Source organism: Octopus bimaculoides, chromosome 5, assembly GCF_046866305.1.
Source record: "Octopus bimaculoides isolate indiv1 chromosome 5, ASM4686630v1, whole genome shotgun sequence".
Taxonomy (NCBI): domain Eukaryota; kingdom Metazoa; phylum Mollusca; class Cephalopoda; order Octopoda; family Octopodidae; genus Octopus; species Octopus bimaculoides.
Window position 1 is genome coordinate 30,673,221 of NC_142932.1, and position 23,546 is coordinate 30,696,766.

The 23,546-nt window shown below is 37.6% G+C and overlaps 1 protein-coding gene across 1 annotated transcript in view; it reads left to right on the forward strand.

Moving 5' to 3' along the window:
- Positions 1-15,176, forward strand: part of LOC106869276 (beta-galactosidase-1-like protein 2) — a 62,811-nt gene extending 47,635 nt beyond the window's left edge. Inside the window, exons 14-19 of the mRNA XM_089352142.1 lie at positions 321-392; positions 1,164-1,260; positions 3,236-3,323; positions 8,038-8,152; positions 13,103-13,219; positions 14,693-15,176. Of these exons, the coding sequence (XP_089208268.1) occupies positions 321-392; positions 1,164-1,260; positions 3,236-3,323; positions 8,038-8,152; positions 13,103-13,219; positions 14,693-14,785 (582 nt within the window). The 3' untranslated portion in view covers positions 14,786-15,176. The remainder of the gene's footprint in view (positions 1-320; positions 393-1,163; positions 1,261-3,235; positions 3,324-8,037; positions 8,153-13,102; positions 13,220-14,692) is intronic.
- The last annotated feature ends 8,370 nt before the right edge of the window (positions 15,177-23,546 follow it).

A 23,546-nucleotide genomic window follows, 5' to 3' on the forward strand; every position in this document is an offset into this window, starting at 1 on the left:
TTCATTGGCTCCTACTGTAAATAGGTTTAGTAAATACTATCAATGTAATGGAGAGAGAGCCTCTATACATATTTGTTTAATGTATTAGATCAGAGTCAAATGTCTCAGGATCACAACCCATTGTCTTAAAAAAAAACAAAAAAACACAGGAACAAATAAATACCTGGGTAAAGTTCAATTCACTGTTCTAAATAGCTAAGTGTTTTTTTTTAACTTTTAGTGCTGAGTTCAAATCTTCCTATGGATTTGTAGGTTTGATTTCAACAAGAACCCAAATCCAGATCTGTTTTTTATTTAGATTTATTGCTTTATATTTTTAGATCTTACTGAACCATCAAGTGATGTTCACAGTCAACTGGACCGTATCTAACCCTCAGTTTTCCCTTCCTGATGTAAGTACACTGATTATTTATACCATTTACTTTACTTCAGTCCTTCACTCATTTTTGGAGCAGAGGCCATTGATGACTTCTTTCCACTGTTCTCAATACATCATCATCATCATCGTTTAACGTCCGCTTTCCATGCTAGCATGGGTTGGACGATTTGACTGAGGACTGGTGAAACCGGATGGCAACACTAGCCTCCAATCTGATTTGGCAGAGTTTCTACAGCTGGATGCCCTTCCTAACGCCAACCACTCAGAGAGTGTAGTGGATGCTTTTACATGTCACCCGCACGAAGGCCAGTCAGGCGGTACTGGCAACGGCCACGCTCAAAATGGTGTATTTTATGTGCCACCCACACAAGAACCAGTCCAGGGGCACTGGCAACGATCTCGCTCGATAATCCTACGAGGGCCAGTCAGGCGGTACTGGCAACAGCCACGCTCAAAATGGTGTATTTTATGTGCCACCCGCACAAGAGCCAGTCCAGGGGCACTGGCAACGCTCTCGCTCGAAAATCCTACAAAGGCCAGTCAGGCGGTACTGGCAATGGCCAAGGGTTGTCTTTTTTGCATATATCCAAGTAGAAAGTTTTTAAGGCATTGAAGCTGGTGATATAGGCCCAGCATCTCTGGGTGATTTTCTGAGACATGTATTTTGTGGTGGGGAGTGTGTGTGTGTGTGTTAAAAAAACGTGTGTCTTGTATGCTATCAAATATGATAAGTTAGTGCTTACTTTACCATTTATAACCAATTAAATGCTCTTCTCTGTTGTAGAATGACGGAATCAAACTGGGTATATTGGTGGAAAACCTCGGTCGAGTGAACTATTTGATGTTCGATGATAGACATTCTTTCTCAAATCAGTTTAAAGGTATTTCATTTATATATCACACAGACACAAATCTTGTCACATAGCATTGTGTTCTACAGTATACATATCACTCAATTATATATGTTACTATGTGAAGGTACATGACTTAGTGGTTAGAATGTTTGGCTCATGATTACAAGGTCACGAGTTCAATTCCTAGCAACACATGAAACAGTACTTCAACTGCCATTGAAAGTTTTAAAATGTACAGATTTTTGAAGATTTATTAAATATGGAAATTAACAAATGAATATTTACAATGGAAATACAAGGATTTTCGTTGTTAATATGAGATGAAATATTATTGTTAGTATTATTATTAGTAGTGGTCTTGAGCAAGACACTTTATTTCACATTGCTCCAGTCCACTCAGCCGGCAAAACTTTTTAGTACTCATATTTCAAAGGGCCAACCTTGTTACATTCTGTGTCACGCATCTGCCAATTTTGCCTTTGGGGTCGATAAATTAAGTACCAGTGAAACACTGGAGTCAATGTAATTGACTGGGCTCCTCACCCAAAAAGATAAAATAAGTACCAGTTGTGCACTGGGGTCGATGTACTTGAGTTACCCACTCTGCTGAAATTGCTGGCCTTGTGCCAAAATTTGAAACCAATATCACATAGTTGCAATCACATCATGTAACATATATATTACATAGTTACACATCCTCTTTTACTCTTTTACTTGTTTCAGTCATTTGACTCTGGCCTGCTGGAGCACTGCCTTTAGTCGAGCAAATTGACCCCAGGGCTTATTCTTTGGCAGCCTAGTACTTATTCTATCGGTCTCTTTTGCTGAACCGCTAAGTTACGGGGATGTAAACATACCAGCATTGGTTGTCAAACGATGTTGAGGGGACAAACACAGACACACAAACATATAAACACACATACATATATACAATGGGCTTCTTTCAGTTTCCGTCTACCAAATCCACTCACAAGGCTTTGGTCGGCCCGAGGCTATAGTAGAAGATACTTGCCCAAGACACTTGCCACGCAGTGGGGACTGAACCCGGAACTATGTAGTTTGTAAGCAAGCTACTTACCACACAGCCACTCCTGCACCTATGTTGCAATCACATCATGTTACATATATATCACATAGTTACACATCCTGTCATAATTGTATCATGCCCTGTCACATATATCAATCAATCATAATTGTGTTACATCATATTGCACATATCACAGTCACACATCATGTCATGATTGTGTTAAGCCCTGTCACATTTATCTTACAGTTTACACTTCGTATAAAACAGTTGCAGTCACATCATTTTACATATGTAACACATAGTTACACATCATGTCACAATTGTATTATTACCCTGTCACATACATCAATCAGTCATAATTGTGTTACATCATCATATTGCACATGTCACATGGTTGCACATCATGTTATATTTATCACTGGAACAACAAGATTTATCATCATCATCATCATCGTTTAACGTCCGCTTTCCATGCTAGCATGGGTTGGACGATTTGACTGAGGACTGGTGAACCAGATGGCTACACCAGGCTCCAATCTGATCTGGCAGAGTTTCTGCAGCTGGATGCCCTTCCTAACGCCAACCACTCAGAGAGTGTAGTGGGTGCTTTTACGTGCCACCGGCATGGGGGCCAGTCTGGCAGTACTGGCAACGGCCACGCTCAAATGGTGTTTTTACGTGCCACCTGCACAGGAGTCAGTCCAGCGGCACTGGCAACGATCTCGCTTGAATATTTTGTTCACATGCCACCGGCACAAGTGCCAGTAATGCGACGCTGGTAACGATCACGCTCAAATGGTGCGTTTAACATGCCACCAGCACGGAAGCCAGACCGCTATTTGATGTAAAAACATAGTGTAACAATTATAGAAAGGTTTGAACCTGTAAACTTAGAATCCGCAGTCTTTGAGTTAACCCATTCAGCTATTATTAATTTTATTCCTCATAATTAATTTAAACGAATCTTTGTTTCAGGTTTAGATGGTGAAGTGTATTTAGATGGAAAACTTGAAGAATATTGGAATATCTACCCAGTGGACTTTTCCAGCGAATTTCTTGACAAGTAAATAATTATCTTTATTTTAATTGAGAAGTATTTTTATTTTGTTTTGTTTTTAGTGAGTTTCTTTTCATTTTTTTCTTTAAATCAGGAGGGAAGGCTGCCTTCAATTCTGTTTTTGTACCTATTTTCACCTATGGCCATGAACTTTAGGTACTGACCAAAAGAGTACAATCATGAATACAAGCAATTGAAATAGGGTTCCTCTGAAGAACCTCTGAGATAATACTACTTGACAGGGTATGTAGCTTGGAGATTGAGGAACCTCTCTAGTTTAAGCCTCTACTTTTCTGCGCTGAGAGGTCATAGCTCTGCTACTATGGAATTGTGATTAGAATGTCACAGGAAAGAATTACAAGACAAATTCTCCAAGTCAAGTAACTGTTGTGAAACCTAGGGTTAAAGAATGGGATGGTTGGATGATATCCATAGTTTAAATCATTCTTCTCGGGTAATCCAGTCAGAAAGTCGAATGGCTGTTGCTTCTGATAAGACCCTATAGATGAGGTGTTTGAGGGATCTGTTCACAGACCCCTTCCAGGGACTGTTGGAAGAGGAGGTAGATGGGTGGGAAGGCAGTATCCATAATTCTTTACAAGGGCCCCAAGACTAGTGGGTTTAGTAAATGGAAACTGAAAGAAGCCTGCCGTGTTTGTGTTTGTTCTACACCACTGCTTGACAATTGATGTCGGTGTGTTTATGTCCCTGTAACTTAACAGTTCAGCAAAAGAGACTAATAGAATAGGCACCAAAATAAAAAATAAGTATTGGGGTTAATTCATTTGGCTAAAAATTCTTCAAGGTGGTGCCCCAGCATAGCCACAGTCTAATGGCGGAAACAAGTAAAAGATAAAATAAATACAGCCAAGTATTTTAACCCACAGCTATAACGATTTTGTTAATTTTATTTTTAGCACAATGCCAGTAATTTCAGGAGAGGGAGTAAGTTGATTACATTAACCCCCAGTACTTAACTGGTACTTATTTTATCGACCTTGAAAGGATGAAAGGCAAACTTGATCCCAGTGAAATTTGAACTCAGAATGTCAAGCACTTAGTTTGGCATGTTAACAATTCTGCCCATCCACTGCCCTATTACGTATTTTGATATTGATTTCAAATCTTGGCAGAAAACCAGCAAGCTTGGGGGAGGTGGGGGTAAATTGATTACATTGACCCCAGTGCTCAACTGGTACTTTATTTTATCGACCCCGAAAGGATGAAAGGCAAAATAGACCCCCGTGGCATTTCAACTCAGAAAGTAAAGATGAATGAAATGCTGTTAAGCATTACCTATTTTAACCCTTTCATTATTGTATTTTGAGATGCTCTGTATTTCTTTCAATTACTTTAAATATAACAAAGAATTGAGTAAAATAACTTAGTTATCATTCAGCTAGTGGTAGGAACATAAATTGTGACTAAGGTTTGGTGGAAGATTTTAATTCAAAACTTATGAAAACAAGACATTTGTACTCAGAGACAGAGCCAGTTTCAGCTGGGTTGGTAATAAACGGATTAATATTGCTATCAACTCTGGTCTGAATCTGCCCATGTTTCCAGAGATGACTTTGCAAAATATGTTTGTTGTTTTATCAGCACTTACACTTGCTTTCAGTTTGATTTTTGTTTGTCATGTTGTCTGTATGCTCACACTTGCAGTTATTCAACAGCTTGTCAGAGTAGTCTGTTTGTATATTTCCATATCGACAAGCACACCTGGCCTAGTTGTTCAGGTGTGGCACTCACAATAGTGAGATCATAGTTTCAGTTCCTGGACCGGTTGGTGTGGTGTTTTCTAAAGTGACAGAGCTGAATGTGTATGAAACTTTTTGCATAAAAATTTATAGGCGCAGGAGTGGCTGTGTGGTAAGTAGCTTGCTTACCAACCACATGGTTCCGGGTTCAGTCCCACTGCGTGGTAACTTGGGCAAGTGTCTTCTACTATAGCCTCGAGCTGAACAAAGCCTTGTGAGTGGATTTGGTAGACGGAAACTGAAAGAAGCCCGTCATATATATGTATTTGTATATATATGTGTGTGTTTGTATGCCTGTGTTTGTCCCCCCAGCATTGCTTGACAACCAATGCTGGTGTGTTTACGTCCCCGTAACTTAGCGGTTCGGCAAAAGAGATCGATAGAATAAGTACTAGGCTTCTAAAGAATAAGTCCTGGGGTCGATTTGCTCGACTAAAGGCGATGCTCCAGCATGGCCACAGTAAAAGAGTAAAAAGAGAAAGAGTAAGTATAAATCCATTCTGTGGGGTGGTTGGTGTTAGGAAGGGCATCCATGCAAAAACTGACAGTCTGATGCAGTGCTCTGCCTGGTCAGCTCCTGCCAAATCATTCAGTCCATACCAGCATGGAAGGCAGTTAAACGATGATGATCATGATGATGTGCGTGTACATGTATGCAGAGGCATACATGTGTGCATGTTTCAAATGTGGGTCATTATTGTAATTAAAGAATGCTTGTTAATCACGAAGTATGTCATTTAAGGAAAGAAAATAATGTAATTATATAGGATTACATTTCAAGTATTTAAGCTTTTACTTACAAACTAACAAAAATTCAGATCTATCTAAATATAACAAGGCTTACATGAAGGTTTTTATTCTGTTCTAGGTGTGGGCTTCAGTGTTTGCAACCACTTGATAGAATAAGTACTAGAGTGAAAGGCATATTGTATGATGTGTGCATACAGCTATGCTACATGGCAGTGAAACATGGGCTGTGACAGCTGAGGACATGCGTAGGCTTGAAAGAAATGAAGCCAGCATGTTTCGCTGGATGTGCAATGTCAGTGTGCGTGTTTGACAGAGTGTAAGCATCTTGAGAAAAAAGTTAGGCATAAGAGGCATTAGATGTGGTGTGCAAGAGAAACGACTGTGATGGTATGGTCATGTGATGTGTATGAACGAGGACAGCTCTATAAAGAAGTGCCAATCTCTGACTGTGAGGGGGACCTGCGGTAGAGGTAGACCCAGAAAAACACGAGATGAGATGGTGAAGCATGATCTTAGAACTTTGTGCTTCACAGAGGCTATGATTAGTGACCAAGACCTTTGGCGATATGTTGTGCATGAGGAGACCCATCAAGCTGAACTAAATTGCAGTCATGGCAGATGCTGGTGGCACGTAAAAAGCACCTTTTGAGTGTTGGACCTCACAGAGGCAATGACTGAGACCTTTGAAGCACCTTTCAAGGATTGGGCCTCGCAGAGGCAAAGTGACTGAGCTTCTTTTGAGTATGGGGCCCTCATGGAGGCAATGACTGAGACCTTTGGCATTATGTTGTGCTTGAGAAGACCCATCGAACTGAACAAAATCGCTGTCGTGACAGATACTGGTGTCATGCAAATGGCACCCATGTGCTGGTGGCACATAAAAAACACGCATTACACTCTCAGAGTGACTGGCATTGGGAGGCGCATCCAACCATAGAAACCATGCCAAATCAGACTGGAGTTTGGTGTGGCCTTCCAGCTTGCCAGCCCTGGTCAAACTGTCCAACCCATGCCAGCAGGGACAACGGACATTAAATGATGATGATGATGATGTATAACCACCTCGTTTTATATATATATATATATATATACATATACATATATATATACATACATACATATATATATATCTTGGTGCTAGGAAGGGGGGCTAGCCATAGAAACCATGCCAAATTAGACTGGAGTCTGGTGCAGCCCCTCAGCTTATCAGCTTTGGTCAAACCATTCAACCCATGCTAGCATGGACAACGAACGTTAAATGATGATGATGATATTCCCCAGAACCTCCAAAAACTAGATACCAAATACCTAAGCATTATCCAAGCCTAATGAGATTATCTACGAAGAAAAACAACCAGTGTCAATATAAATAATTTCTACAGGCCATGAAGCCACAAACATTCTCCACTTTACTAGAATGAAGGAAAACTCAGAATAATGAGACTAAGATATGAAAAGTTCACAAACAAGCATAACAAATGTGTATTCCCATCATCAGCTGCCAAATGAATATCACTCTGGTTTTGACACCTTGTCACCCCTTGGAATATATATATCCTGAGGTATGACAAGTTCAAAAGAGACTGTATCCAGACACTTAGAATTAAGGTGGTCAATGATCAGTCTGAGAGTGAATAAAATATGTAATCCATGATCATTTGCCAGGCATGTATTTTGTTTCACCTATAGCTCTGCAGAAACGTGTGTAAAAAAAAAAGCATTCAAGCGAGATTGTTGCCAGTGCTGCTGGACTGGCTCCTGTGCGGGTGGCACATAAAATACACTATTTTGAGTGTGGCCGTTGCTAGTACCGCCTGACTAAGCACCCACTACACTCTCGGAGTGGTTGGTGTTAGGAAAGGCACCCAGCTGTAGAAACTCTGCCAAATCAGATTGGAGCCTGGTGTAGCCATCTCGTTTCACCAGTCCTCAGTCAAATCGTCCAGCCCATGCTAGCATGGAAAGCGGACGTTAAACGATGATGATGATGAATTTGTGTGTCTGTGGTTGTCCCCCCACCATTGCTTAGCGGTTCAACAAAAGAGATCGATAGAATAAGTACCAGGGTTTTAAAACAAAAAAAAGTACTGGGGTTGATACATTTGGTTATAAATTTTTCAGGGCAGTGCCCCAGCATGGCCGCAGTCTAATAACTGAAACAAGTAAAAAAATAAAAGAACTATTGTTATTATTCTTTCCATTTATTCTAGAATTGCAGAATCGGACAACTGGAAGGATGTAATTCCTGAAGTACACTCACCAGCGATGTACAAAATTACTTTCACTTTATCTTCCCATCCAGCTGATACATTCCTTGACCTTGATGTGAGAATAACCGCTTCATTTTTATTTTTATTTTTATTTATTTATTTTTTTTCTGTTTACTAAACAATTTGAATCTGTAATACTTTCTCATTCACTCACCTCATAACCTGCCCTTCTCTTCTTTCTTATTTTCCTTTCTTAAAAATTGTCTTTCTCTCTCTCTTTTTTTTCCTTTTTCTCTTTCTTTCATTCTTTTCTCTCTCTCTCTCTCTCTCTCTCTCTCTCTCTCTCTCTCTTTCTTTCCCTTTTCCTTCCTGTCTTTTTCTGTTGAGATGCTCTGTGTTTCTTTCAATTACTTCACTGTGCATTTTCTATTTCTTTTTTTGTGGTTTGTATATGCAAGGCAGTGCTCCAGCATGGCCGCAGTCAAATGACTGAAACAAGTAAAAGAGTAAGAGAGTATATAAATATGTGTGTATTTAGGTAATGAAATCTGTTACTTAATTCTTAATTCCTGTTTTCTTGTCATTCATTAATGTCCTATATACACAGGGTGTGGCAGAAGTATTGTCTTTTTGTATTTGAGTTCTCTAGTTTCTAATTGAGTTGCTTTTTTATATCCTAGAACTTCTGCAATTTTTTTCATTAGTGGCTGTGGTAAGTAGCTTGCTTACCAACCGCATGGTTGCGGGTTCAGTCCCACTGCGTGGCACCTTGGGCAAGTGTCTTCTACTATAACCTCCGGCTGATCAAAGCCTTGTGAATGGACTGGAAACTGAAACTGTGTGTGTTTGTTTGTTTGTGCCCCCAATATCGCCTGACGACCGATGATGGTGTGTCTGCATCCCCTTGACTTAGTGGTTCGGCAAAAAAATAACCGATAGAATAAGTACTAGGCTTACCAAGAATAATTCCTGGGGTCGGTTTGTTCAACTAAAAAGGCGGTGCTCCAGGATGGCCGCAGTCAGATGACTGAAACAAGTAAATGAATAAAAGAATTCATTATTCGTTTCTTTAAGTAATGCAATAAATTTGTTTGTGTTCAATAAAAAATTTACTTAATAAACATTTATCTATATATAAAAATGAAAATGTGTGTCTGTCTGTCTGTCTGTCTGTCTGTCTGTCTGTGTGAATCCCTAAAACTCGAGAACTACACAACCAATTTCATTCAAATTTTACAGATGCCTTACTTAGGGTTCCAGTTGTGTTTTAGTCAAAAAACATTTTAACTTCTTGCAGAGTTCGAGCCCACAGCAACATAATATCTCCTCCACTATTTAAGTATTACGTGTCAAAAGTGAAACAAAAACACTCATGTCAAATACTTTCACTTTAAAAATGAAACTATTCTAACTGAAACAATCACATTTCGATACTGTAATGACAGATACTTTCAGAGAGAGAGAGAAAGAGAGATGTATATGTATACATATAGATGTATATATATAGATATAGATCTATATGCATACATGTATACGTATACACATGTGTAGATGTATATATATATATATAGATGTACATGTAATATGTACACATATATACATATATATACATGCATACAGATATCTATACATATATACACCCATCACACACAAACACATGTACACAAACACACACATTAGTCATTTGTTTTCTTATCCAAAACTACGTCAAAAGTACTGAATGGATCTTTATGAAATTTGGAAATTATATTCTATGTATAACGGCCATAACTCCCATGAAAATTCATATATTTTTGATGTTGATGAAATTTGAACCCTAACATAACAGATGAGCATTATTTGTAATTCAACGGTACAACAGTGTAAGACTACCCTTTCAGATATACTTTCATTGTGATCTATATATATAAAAATGAGAATGTGTGTCTGTCTGTCTGTCTGTCTGTCTGTCTGTCTGTGTGAATCCCTAAAACTCGAGAACTACACAACCAATTTCATTCAAATTTTACAGATGCCTTACTTAGGGTTCCAGTTGTGTTTTAGTCAAAAAACATTTTAACTTCTTGCAGAGTTCGAGCCCACAGCAACATAATATCTCCTCCACTATTTAAGTATTACGTGTCAAAAGTGAAACAAAAACACTCGTGTCAAATACTTTCACTTTAAAAATGAAACTATTCTAACTGAAACAATCACATTTCGATACTGTAATGACAGATACTTTCAGAGAGAGAGAGAAAGAGAGATGTATATGTATACATATAGATGTATATGTACACGTTATTCCACTAACTGAAACAATCACATTTCGATACTGTAATGACAGATACTTTCAGAGAGAGAGAAAGAGAGAGAAAGAGATGTATATGTACACGTATATGCATAGATATATATATATATAGATATAGATCTATATGCATACATGTATATGTATACACATGTGTAGATGTATATATATATATATAGATGTACATGTAATATGTACACATATATACATATATATACATGCATACAGATATCTATACATATATACACCCATCACACACAAACACATGTACACAAACACACACATTAGTCATTTGTTTTCTTATCCAAAACTACGTCAAAAGTACTGAACGGATCTTTATGAAATTTGGAAATTATATTCTATGTATAACGGCCATAACTCCCATGAAAATTCATATATTTTTGATGTTGATGAAATTTGAACCCTAACATAACAGATGAGCATTATTTGTAATTCAACGGTACAACAGTGTAAGACTACCCTTTCAAATATACTTTCATTGTGATTTCTGCAATGTGGTGCATAAATTGTCAAGTAAATGAGACGCATCTTTGCCCCCACTGATTCACTTGCAAAGTGTTGAGTAAAATTATTTCGTTGCAGACCTCCTTTGGGTCTTTTTATTATCACTACGACACACATAGTCCCCAGTTGGTAACATTGATTTCAAGGCCCTCCTAGATGAGAGACTGGCATTCCACTTAATGTCTATGTTCCATGCTGGCATGGATTGGAGAGTTATTAATGTAGAAATATGGTATCATAGCTACTAACAGTTGAGGGTTGCGTAGTCTAGACGGCGTTTTTAGATTTCATTATTCTCTTTAACCCGGGCAAAGCCGGGTATTTCTGCTAGTATACTATAAAAGTTATTAAATACAAAAGGGACATTACTTCTGCTACACCCTATATATACACCATATCCTACAACACACATGCATAGACACACACATATACACCCACACACTCAGACAAAACAACACATGCACACACTCATGCACAACCAGAATTCTAACCACCTTTCATGGTTTGCTACCTCAACAGCTCCTTTATAGGATCCAGTGGTTGAGGACATCATTAGAAGGAGCCACATCTGGCGTCAGCCCCTACTCCTCTACCATTTTCAATGTGGTGTCCCCCCATACTTTTGGAGGTGTCTTCAGCTCTGGTGTTGAGTGCATTTTTTTAATCCTTTTTTCTTTGGCTTTTTATTCTTCAGTTTCTTCAATGCAGCATCAATGAATGTCAGCAAGGGAATGACCCCCCCCCCCCACCCCTGTGAATTTCTTATAAATAGCTGCATCATTTGGCTTTGGCCTCTTAATCTTTGGCTTCTTTATGCCTATCTCTTTTCCTGGCTGTTCCGATTCAACTGTGGAATGACCCCTCACTATGGTTTCTAGGCAAATGAAAAATAACTCCTTCCAAATCCTTTGAATGACCATCCTTAAAAAAGCCCCTTAACCACTGACCTGTATTCTCTCAACTAAAAATGTTTTGACAATACACTTCAAAAAAACACACATACACAACTGACCATATTCTAAATAGAAACTCCCTGTTCACTTCAAAAGACTTCTTTTCAATAGAATTCTTGAAATTTGAACTCTTGAACCCCATCCCTACATAAGCAAACATATATAAGAAATGATTCTTAAATAAAATTTCACTATGCATGGGTACAAACTGTTAACCCCGCCAATTATTTTTTCCCTCTTTGACTTCCTAAAAATTTCTTTTATATATTTGATAAGATGGATACATCGAAACCGGTTATATTTTAAATCAAGCACTGTAACAAAAATATTAAACATTCTCTAAAATTTACTTTTGTGCTTTTTCCAACTTTATTTACTTTTTTAACCATAATTTTTAATTTGTATGGGCTGCGGGTGACACATGAGGTTTATCGAGTGAGATCATTGCCGGTGCCCCTGGACTGGCTCTTGTGCGGGTGACACATGAAATTTCTTCGAGCGAGATCGTTGCCGGTGCTCCTGAACTGGCTCTTATGTGGGGCCGTCGTAGGATTTTCGAGCGAGATCGTTGCTAGTGCCCCTGGACTGGCTCATGTGCGGGCAACACATGAAATCTTTCGAGCGGGATCGTTGCCAGTGCCCCTGGACTGGCTCATGTGCAGGCAACACATGAAATCTTTCGAGTGAGATCGTTGCCAGTGCCCCTGAACTGGCTCTTGTGCAGGTGACACCGTTGCCAGTACCGCCACTGGCCTTCGTGCAGGTGACACGTAAAAGCACCCACTACACTCTCTGAGTGGTTGGCGTTAGGAAGGGCATCCAGCTGTAGAAACTCTGCCAAATCAGATTGGAGCCTGGTGTAGCCATCTCGTTTCACCAGTCCTCAGTCAAATCGTCCAACCCATGCTAGCATGGAAAGCGGACGTTAAACGACGACGACTTGTGTGTATGTGTGTGGTGTGTGTGTGTGTTTGTGTCTGTCTGTCTGTTTGTGTTTGTTTGTCTTTGTCCTCCTACTGCTGCTTGACAACTGGTTTTGGTGTCTGTACGTCCCTGTAACTTAGTTGTTCAGCAAGAGAGACTAATAAAATAATTACCAGACTTTAAAAAAAAATACGTACCACGGTTGATTTGTTCGACAAATATTCCTCAATGCAGTGCTCTAGCATGGCCACAGTCCCATGACTGGAACAAGTAAAAGAAATAAGAAATATCTCTCTCTCTCCCCATCTTCTATTTACCTTCTCTTCATTCTCTTTAACATACATTTTGATCACATGATTCTGTTTTGTATTTTCAGGGTTGGGTGAAAGGAATTGTTATAGTGAATGGCTTTAATCTTGGCCGTTACTGGAACATTGGACCACAGAAGACTTTGTATCTACCAGCACCACTTTTAGAGATTGGCCTCAATGTTGTAAGTTGAAATTCTGAGATTCCATTAAATACTGCTCTGTTATTTAGTGATGTAGGAAAGTCCTTATTGAGAGTATAGAGAGGGCATATCATTGATGAGGTCATGAGTGGAAGCAGGAGGACTCTGATGAACCTAGCTGATTGAGTGATTAAATAATTAGTTAAATAATTGATTACTTTATCAGTTAAATGACTAACTTGTTGACTAATAATAATAATAATAATAGACGATACAATGAGCTTGTTGTGATTGAAATAGGTTGTTTATTGGTTTGAATGATATTTCAATAGCTTGCCTGACTTTTTCAAGTTCAAAATGTAAAATGAATGCAGAAATTCAAAATTATAGAAATTCAAATTCAAAAGTTTGAACGAGGAGATCCTGCGTTCCCAATTTGATAGAACGACATCATCAGTCTTCAATTTTCAATTTTGCAACTGGCAAAAAGAAAAAAAGAGAAAAGAATATTTAATTGAATAGTTGTGTATAAATATGATGAAATTCCCCTTTCATTTTATTCATTCCTACTGGGCATAATGTTAATAACTCGCAAACATATTTGTCCTCGTGCATTTTGAGGACTGAAAGTGTAGTAGATTGAAAATATTTTCTAAGAATGTGTACTTTCAGGTTTTGCAACTGCTTAATGTAAAATGTTTGGCAAGTTCTGTCGAACTACTGCTATTGTGCCTAACATCATATCTGTGACCATTAAATCTTTTCTGTAATTGTTCTGTTGTACAACCAGCATAAACCAAGTTGTGTTTGATGCATTCTGCTGCGTACACCAAATGGAAATCTTTTCACATCCCACATTCCGTATAAATCATTTCTGTTATGATTCCTGATGGAATTGACTTGATTCATGTTGTTACACAATGAACAGGGCTTACCTCTTTTATGGCTGTTTTTCATGATACACCGTTCAGAAACTCCAGTGTTAGTTTTCTTGGTGTCAGAAGCAGAGGTTAATATTTCTCTTATATTCTGCAGAGTAGTTACAATGTGAGCTTCTTAGCCACACAGCCATGCAAAAAAAAAAAAAAGAATAAAAGTCTTACACCCCATTCATCATCATCATCATCATCGTTTAATGTCGGCTTTCCATGCTAGCATGGGTTGGATGATTTGACTGAAGACTGGCGAACCAGATGGCTACACCAGGCTCCAATCTGATTTGGCAGGGTTTCTACAGCTGGATGCCCTTCCTAACACCAACCACTCCGAGAGTGTAGTGGGTGCTTTTACGTGCCACCGGCACGAAGGCCAGTCAGGCGGTACTGGCAACAGCCATGCTCAAAATGGTGTATTTTACGTTCCACCTGTACAGGAGCCAGTCCAGCGGCACTGGCAACGATTTCGCTCGAATGTCTTTACACGTGCCACCGGCACAAGTGCCAGTGAAAATTAGCCTTGAACCAAATTGGAAAAGATCGGTTTATTTAAAAATACATATCTTTTTCTATTTCACAGATACATATTTTTGAAGAAGAGCAAGGACAGAAATATATAACATCAGTTGATAAACCAGATTTGGGAAAAGTGTCATCTGGAGACAAGAATTAAATTAATTTGTTTGGCGAACTATGCTTCAGGAGTGATAGTTATTTCCATATATTTTTATCTTCCTTATGCTTTTATGCACAGAGAGAGAGAGAGAGAGAGATCTTCTTTTATAACATAATTATTTATTTTTGAAATAAAAAAAAATTAAAAAAATGAAATTCAGTTGAAAGTATAAAGGAAGTCAAAATATATTTCAACATGTTATTTGGTTACCAGAGAAACGTGTTATGAAACTACTTTGAACAGACATTAAAAGCATGGTGGTGGTGATGAGGAGGAAGAGAGGGATAACGATGATAATAATGATGACAACGAGTATATTGATGATTATATAAACATTATTATATATATATAGTGGTGTCAGGTGACATAGGTCAAACTGTTAAGAAAATGATGAAATAACCCAAACGTGTGTGTGTGTCTGTATGTATGCATGTATTAACATTGCTTGTTTTCACCTTTATATATATATATATATATATATATATATATATATATATATATATATATATATATATATGTATGTATGTGTGTGTGTGTATGTATGTGTGTGTGTGTATGTATGTATGTGTGTGTGTATATATGTGTATGTATGTGTGTATATATGTGTATGTGTATATATATATGTATGTATGTGTGTGTGTATATATATATGTATTTGTGTATATATATATGTATGACATATAAGCATTAATATAATATATATACATATGTAAATATACATATATTTTTTTTACATCCAAATATGTGTAAATGTGTGTGTGTGTGTGTAGGTATTCTTTTATTCTTTTACTTGTTTCACTCATTTGACTGTGGCCATGCTGGAGCACTGCCTTTAGTCAAACAAATTCGACCCCAGGACTTATTTTGCTGAACTGCTCAGTTACGGGGGAAATAAACAGACCAACAGACTTCCATTAAGCAATGGGGGGAGGGAACAAACACAGACACAAACACACACATATATGTATACGACAGGTTTCTTTCAGCTTCCGTCTACCAAATCCACTCACAAGGCTTTGATTGGCCTGAGCCTATAGTAGAAGACACTTGCCCAAGGTGCCACACTGTGGGACTGAACCCGGAACCATGTGGTTTGTAAGTAAACCACTTAACACACAGTCACGCCTATACAAAATGATTACATGTATATAAATACTTGTATTTATGTATATAGGCATGTATATATCTTTATCTCTCTCTCTGTATATATATATTTCCATATCCATGTATGTATCTGTATATATATATCTATATAAGTGTGTATATATATATATATATATATATATATATATATATATATATATATACGTATCTAGATTGGAGCCTGGTGTTGCCATCCGGTTTCACCAGTCCTCAGTCAAGTCGTCCAACCCATGCTAGCATGGAAAGCGAACGTTAAACGATGATGATGATGATGATGATACATATGTATATCAATGTGTGTGTATATATATATATATATATATACACATTTATGCATCTATATACATATGTATATCAGTGTATATATATATATATATATATATATATACACATTTATGCATCTATATACATATGTATATCAGTGTATATATATATATATATATATATATATATATATATATATATATATATATATATATATATATATATATATACATATGTATATCAATGTATGTATATGTATGTGTGTGTGTGTGTATCTATATACATATGTATATCAAGGTATGTGTATATATATATATATATATATATATATACATATGTATATCAATGTATGTATATGTATGTGTGTGTGTGTGTATCTATATACATATGTATATCAAGGTATGTGTATATATATATATATATATATATATGCAAAAATATATGTATGTATATATCCTTCAGTAGCATATTTATTTGCATATAATATGCTCTCATATCTAATGGCTACCTCACTAGTTATAGTCTGTAAAATCTAAGCTAAAACACTTCTAATAAAGTGACTCATTGAAAAAGTTTAGTCAGATTTAGTTATAACTAGTGTCCAAGATATATCAAAAAATTTCTGGATCCTCAAAACAAAAAAAAAGAAACCACATCAGATGTGACACTTAAACTCATCTGTAAACTATAAAATTACACTTACTGTAAGACGAACCATTGGAAAATCAGCCTGTATGGCTAGATATATGAGATGCAAATGCATGATAAGAATACTTTCATTATACTTGTGTGTCAGTATTGGATTGTCAATAAATATGTTTTTTTGTTGTTGCTTTTTTCTATGTGGCACTCCATTGTCACACATCTGGAAAGGGGTAAAATTTATTCAAATTTTAAAAACGATAAACAAGTTGTAGAAAACAAAACAAAAAAAAACCCCATAAAGCACTAGAATAAAAAAATGATTTTCGTGTTAATTCAAATAACATTGGCAAGGTTATAGATCAACCTGGGCAAAATACAGACAAAAACCCGAACAAATTTATTTGACAAACTGATACTTTCATTATTGGATACTTTTGTTTTGCTAAACAGAAACATATATAGTGATGGTTCATTATGATAATTAAAATATTTCAGGATCAGGCATATTTATTTGTTTTGATTAATTTTCACATTTTCGTGACAGTATTTCTGTATTATCTCCATTCGTTACCAGCGTCGCCTTACTGGCACGTGAAAAAACATTTGAGCGAGATCGTTGCCAATGCTACTGGACTAGCTCCTGTGCAGGTGGCACGTAAAATACACCATTTTGCCAGTACCTCCTGACTGGCCTTCGTGCCGGTGGCACGTAAAAGCACCCACTACACTCTCGGAGTGGTTGGCGTTAGGAAGGGCATCCAGCTGTAGAAACTCTGCCAAATCAGTTTGGTGCCTGGTGTAGCCATCTGGTTTGCCTGTCCTCAGTTAAATCGTCCAACCCATGCTAGCATGGAAGGCAGATGTTAAACGGTGATGATGATGATGATGATGAATTTTAGATTAAATTTTCCTGTAAATGTATAAGTAGTATTGTCATAAGTAACACTTATGATGATTGAAAGTATTACATTCTGGCGTTCTATACTTGATGTTGATGGCCTATTAATCATGGGGCCTGTAGATTGTGCTGAACATTTAATATATTAGCACTATCATAGCAAAATGAGAATCATTTAATTACTTAATATTTAGACTTAATGAGAAGAAATAGTGTTATATCTGATTAAATAGGGTGTGTGTATACATATATATATATATAAAGGAGCAATCTGTCGGTTACGACGATGAGGGTCCCAGCTGATATGATCAGTGGAACAGCTTGCTTGTGAAATTAATGTACAAGTGGCTGAGCACTCCACAGACACGTGTACCCTTAATGTAGTTCTCAGGGAGATTCAGCGTGGCACAGAGTGTGACAAGGCTGGCTCCTATGAAGTACAGGTAACTCTCATTTTTGCCAGCTGAGTGGACTGGAGCAACGTGAAATAAAGTGTCTTGCTCAAGGACACAATGTGTCATCAGAAATTGAACTCACGACCTTACGATCACACGCGGAATGCCCTATCCACTAAGCCACGCGCCTTCACTCACACACACATGTATATATACACACACACACACACTTATATATATACATATGTATATACACACATATATATATATATTAATATGCATACACACATGCATGTAAATATATATATATTATTCTTGTATAGATATTTATACATATATATACAAATGTGTTATATAAGCATATATATTTTTATTAATAATCGACATAAGTTACAAAGTGGCTTAACAGTTGAGAGTTTTTTGCATTGGCACCTCATAAAACTCATTGCTCTTGAGTCACTTTGTAATTTATACCAGTTATTAAAAAAAAAAACCGAAATATTTATATACTCATGTTTCGAGGTCTATTTTCCTGTTTGCATGTGTTTGAAGTGGTGTATATTGAGAAAAAAGGAGGCAGTCAGCATTTTGGATAAGTCTTTATAAGAGCTTTCATTCTCCTTTTCTAAATGAAGCAAAAAACATCTGATTCACATAATGAATTAGGAAACGTTCTGTTTTTACCATTTTGGTTTTAACTTTGTCTTGACAAGTTCAATAAACAAACAAAATCATTGATAAAGAATTATCCAAAATTTTGACTGCCACATTTTTCTTAATATATATATATATATAAAGGCGGTGCTCCAGCAAAGCCACAGTCAAATGACTGAAACAAATAAAAGAATATATGTATGTGTGTGTTTGTATATGTATATATATATATATATATATATATATATATAAAGGAATACAAAAAATGGGACAAGAATGCAAAACATTCAGACAAAAGACGGACAAGAAACAACACGGACGGGTAATTCGAAGTTTTCTTTCCTCAGTCGAGTTCCAGATTATCTTTGCAGTTTCGGCTGATTATACTTAAAATTGGTGGGGTGTGTGTGTGTGTGTATGCCTACTGTGTTGTTGTAGAGGTAATAATAATCGGCAATGCTAGTACTGATAATTGGCTGTTATAACTGTTTATATTTTCCATTGTTATATTGAAAATCATTTGGGATTTTTAAAATCATTGATGTATCATTTCATATCAGGGTTAAAATAATCAAATGTCTACACATTATGTATAAGTCATATTTCTGTGATATTAATAACATCACAACAACAAAAATTTCATAAACATTTTGTTCACATTTTTGTTTGCTGGTTTTAAATGTATTTTTTCTTTCTTTTTTTTTTTTGTTATTTGTAAGATATTGAATAAATGAATAAATAAATCATTACAAATAATGAAAACAATAATTTCGAAAATATACTTGCTTGGTGAGTGATTTGATCTGAGAATTTATTTCACTAAGAGATTTATTATTTGGTGCCAAAATTTTCATCACACCCATTGGTGCAATGAAAATTTTGACACCAACTTATAAATAAATGTTTAAGTGAAGTTAATGTTATTTGCAGTTGCAATATTTCAAGTTCAGTGTTAGTACACCGGGCGAAATGCTTAACAGTATTTCATCTGTCTTTATGTTCTGAGCTCAAATTCTACCAAGTTCAACTTTGCCTTTCGTCCTTTCAGGGCCGAGAAATTAAGTACCAGTTCCGTACTGGGATTGATCTAATCGACTGGCCCCCTCCCCCCCCCCCCCAATTTCAGGCCTTGTGCTGAAAGTAGAAAAGAATATTTTAAGCTCAATGTTAGCATGCCAGGCAAAATGCTTAATAGTATTTTGTCTGTCTTTACGTTCTGAGTTCAAATTCCGCCGAGGTCAACTTTGCCTTAGATCCTTTCGGGGTCGATAAATTGAGTACCAGTTTCATACTAGGGTCGATCTAATCAACTGGCCCCCTGCTGAACAATCTTGGGCCTTGTGCCTAGAGTAAAAAAGAAGACAGGGGACAAGGTGGTGAAATATGATCTTTGAATGTTGGGGCTCATGGAGGCAATGACAAGTAACTAAGACTTTTGACAATTTGCTGTGCATGAGAAGACATGTCAAGCTAAGTGAAATTATAGTCATGGCCAGTGCTGGTGACAAATGAAAGGCACCTATGCCAGTGGCATGTATAAAGTACCCATGCTGGTAACATGTAAATGTCACCTGTGCCAGTGACACAGAGAAGACACTTGGTACACTCTGTGGAGCAGTTGGCATTAGGAAGGGCATCCGACCATAGAAATCGAGCCAAACAGATTGGGGCCTGATGTAGCTCTCTGGCTTACCATTTCCAGTCAAACCACCCAACCCATGCCAGCATGGAAAACGGGTGCTAAATGATGATGACGCTGGAATGTGGACATTAAACAATGATGATGATGATGACAACGACGACGACGACGATGATGATGACTGAACTCTACATCTATTGTGTCTCGAAACCTAGTTCTGTAGGGATCATCATCATCATCGTTTAACGTCCGCTTTCCATGCTAGCATGGGTTGGACGATTTGACTGAGGACTGGTGAAACCGGATGGCAACACCAGGCTCCAGTCTAATTTGGCAGAGTTTCTACAGCTGGATGCCCTTTCTAACGCCAACCACTCAGAGAGTGTAGTGGGTGCTTTTACGTGTCACCCGCACGAAAACGGCCACGCTCGAAATGGTGTCTTTTATGTGCCACCCGCACAAGCCAGTCCAGGGGCACTGGCAACGATCTCGCTCGAAAATCCTACGGGAGCCAGTCAGGCGGTAGTGGCAACGGCCACGCTCAAAATGGTGCATCTCATGTGCCACCCGCACAAGAACCAGTCCAGGGGCACTGGCAACGATCTTACTTGGCTTGCCGGGTCTTCTCACGCACAGCACATTTCCAAAGGTCTCGGTCAGTAGTCATCGCCTCGGTGAGGCCCAATGTACGAAGGTCTTGCCTCACCACCTCAGCCCAGGTCTTCCTGGGCCTACCTCTTCCACAGGTTCCCTCAACTGTTAGGGTGTGGCACTTTTTCACGCAGCTATCCTCATCCATTCTCACCACATGTCCATACCAGCGCAATCGTCTCTCTTGCACGCCACAACTGATGCTTCTAATGTTCAGCTTTTGCATCAAAATTACTTGATTAATTACATGGTTACTTATCCAAGTAAATGAACTGACACACATTACAGTATACAATGTGAGAATAAACTTCCTTTACAATTTGATACAAAATGTTGTAGGAGCTGTTAAGATAATTTATGGACAGCCTATATATTACGACTGAAAGGCATTGGAAACTGTCCTTGTCTACCATCACAAAAATAGTTGCTAATTACTTGAATTTCATGTACTATTTCAAAGCAATTTGGAAAGCATTTATTTATGTTGGATAATTAGTGAGTATAGATTTTAGTATTGGTAGGTACTTGGCATTTCCATGTCATGTTCATATGCAAACACACACACACATGTATGTATATATAAAACAACAGCTGTTACATTTTGGAGACATAAGCACTTTAATTGAGGACAAAGACCACTCGACTACATTAATGTTATAGGCAAAAACACACAGCGTGAGATTAAGTAACTGCAAAAGTTGATGGTGAACAGCAATTTCTGATGTGGCATTGTGAAATACATCTTGGTTGTAAACGCTTGAAGAATATGCATAGCAAAAATAGACTTACAGTTGCTTAATAAGAGTGGAATGTTCTTTCCATTTATGAATCTATGTTCTTTAATGTGTTATTTCAGAATATAGAATCATAGAATTCTTATCCTAAAAAAGTAGTAAAGAAATGAAAAGAATGTTCTAATCCATATTAAACAACATAGGCATAGGAGTGGCTGTGTGGTAAGTAGCTTGCTTACGAACCACATGGTTCCGGGTTCATTCCCACTGCCTGGCACCTTGGGCAAGTGTCGTATACTATAGCCTCGGGCTGACCAAAGCCTTGTGAGTGGATTTGGTAGACGGAAACTGAAGGAAGCCTGTCGTATGTATGTGTGTATATATATCATCATCATCATCGTTTAACGTCCGCCCTCCATGCTAGCATGGGTTGGACGATTTAACTGAGGACTGATTTGGCAGAGTTTCTACATCTGGATGCCCTTCCTAACGCCAACCACTCAGAGAGTGTGTGTGTGCGTGCGTATATGTTTGTGTGTCTGTGTTTGTCCCCCCGACATCGCTTGACAACTGATGCTGGTGTGTTTACGTCCCCATAACTTAGCGGTTCGGCAAAAGAGACCGATAGAATAAGTACTAGACTTACAAAGAATAAGTCTTGGGGTTGAATTGCTCGACTAAAGGTGGTGCTCCAGCATGGTCACAGTCACATGACTGAAACAAGTAAAAGAGTAAAAGAGAGTAAACAGGGAATGCAAGAAGTTTAAACTGGATGAATTAAGTCGAGATATGCTCAAATGCCTGATTTTTACTCAGGAACTAACTACCGCAAAGGATGCAGAAGTCAGAACTAGAATTCTTGTAAAGCTGAAACAAAGCCAAGATGTGACCCTGTAAAAAGTGTCTAAAGAATGCGAAAGGATACTTAAATTAAGACATGACACAGGAAATTGAATGTAAAGATCATGTTGTTGTTATTGTCTAGTTGTGGTAAAGGTAATAGCAGTAGAACATAGTGACGATGGTATGATGGGCCACTTGTGGTATTTTGAGGAAATGAAAAAGTGGATAGCTACACAGGGAATGGCTCTGGATAGTGGAGATTAAGATCACTTCAATTGCATTAGTATTGAGGATGTGTGTATGTGTGTGTGAAACCACGACTGCTTGATGACCAGTGCTGGTTTGTCTACATCCCCTTAACTTAGGAGTACAGCAAATGAGACCAATAGAATAAGTACCTGTTTTTAAAATTCTTCAAGGTGGTGCACCAGTATGGTCACAGTATAAGGATTAAAGCAAGTAAAAACTTAGAAGACAAAAGATCATTATCACTGAATTGTTGCCCTTTCCAGACTCAAACTGAGTGGTGGTGGTCGTGGTGGTAGTACTTATTGTTTCAGTTAAAAGAAATTCCCCCAAAAACGTTCTTAATAGAATGTTTGTCATTTGAATGGCAGTTCATTGCTTAGAGCATCTGTGATTTGCTAAGAAGTATGACAGCTGCAAGAGAAAATTTTCTCCTACTTTTGTTTGATGTTGCCTGGTAAATGGTAGGAGGAACATTGCACGTTAAGTACTCTAAGCTCTTTCATGTGACCTACTTCTCCCACCTACTGCACAACTGTGCTCTAAAAATAAAGGCTTTGTATTCTGAAGTTGATTGTCTGATTGTCACCTTCAAGGTTGCTACTGTAAAAAACAAACACCATTGAGAACAATTCAAAACAATCGG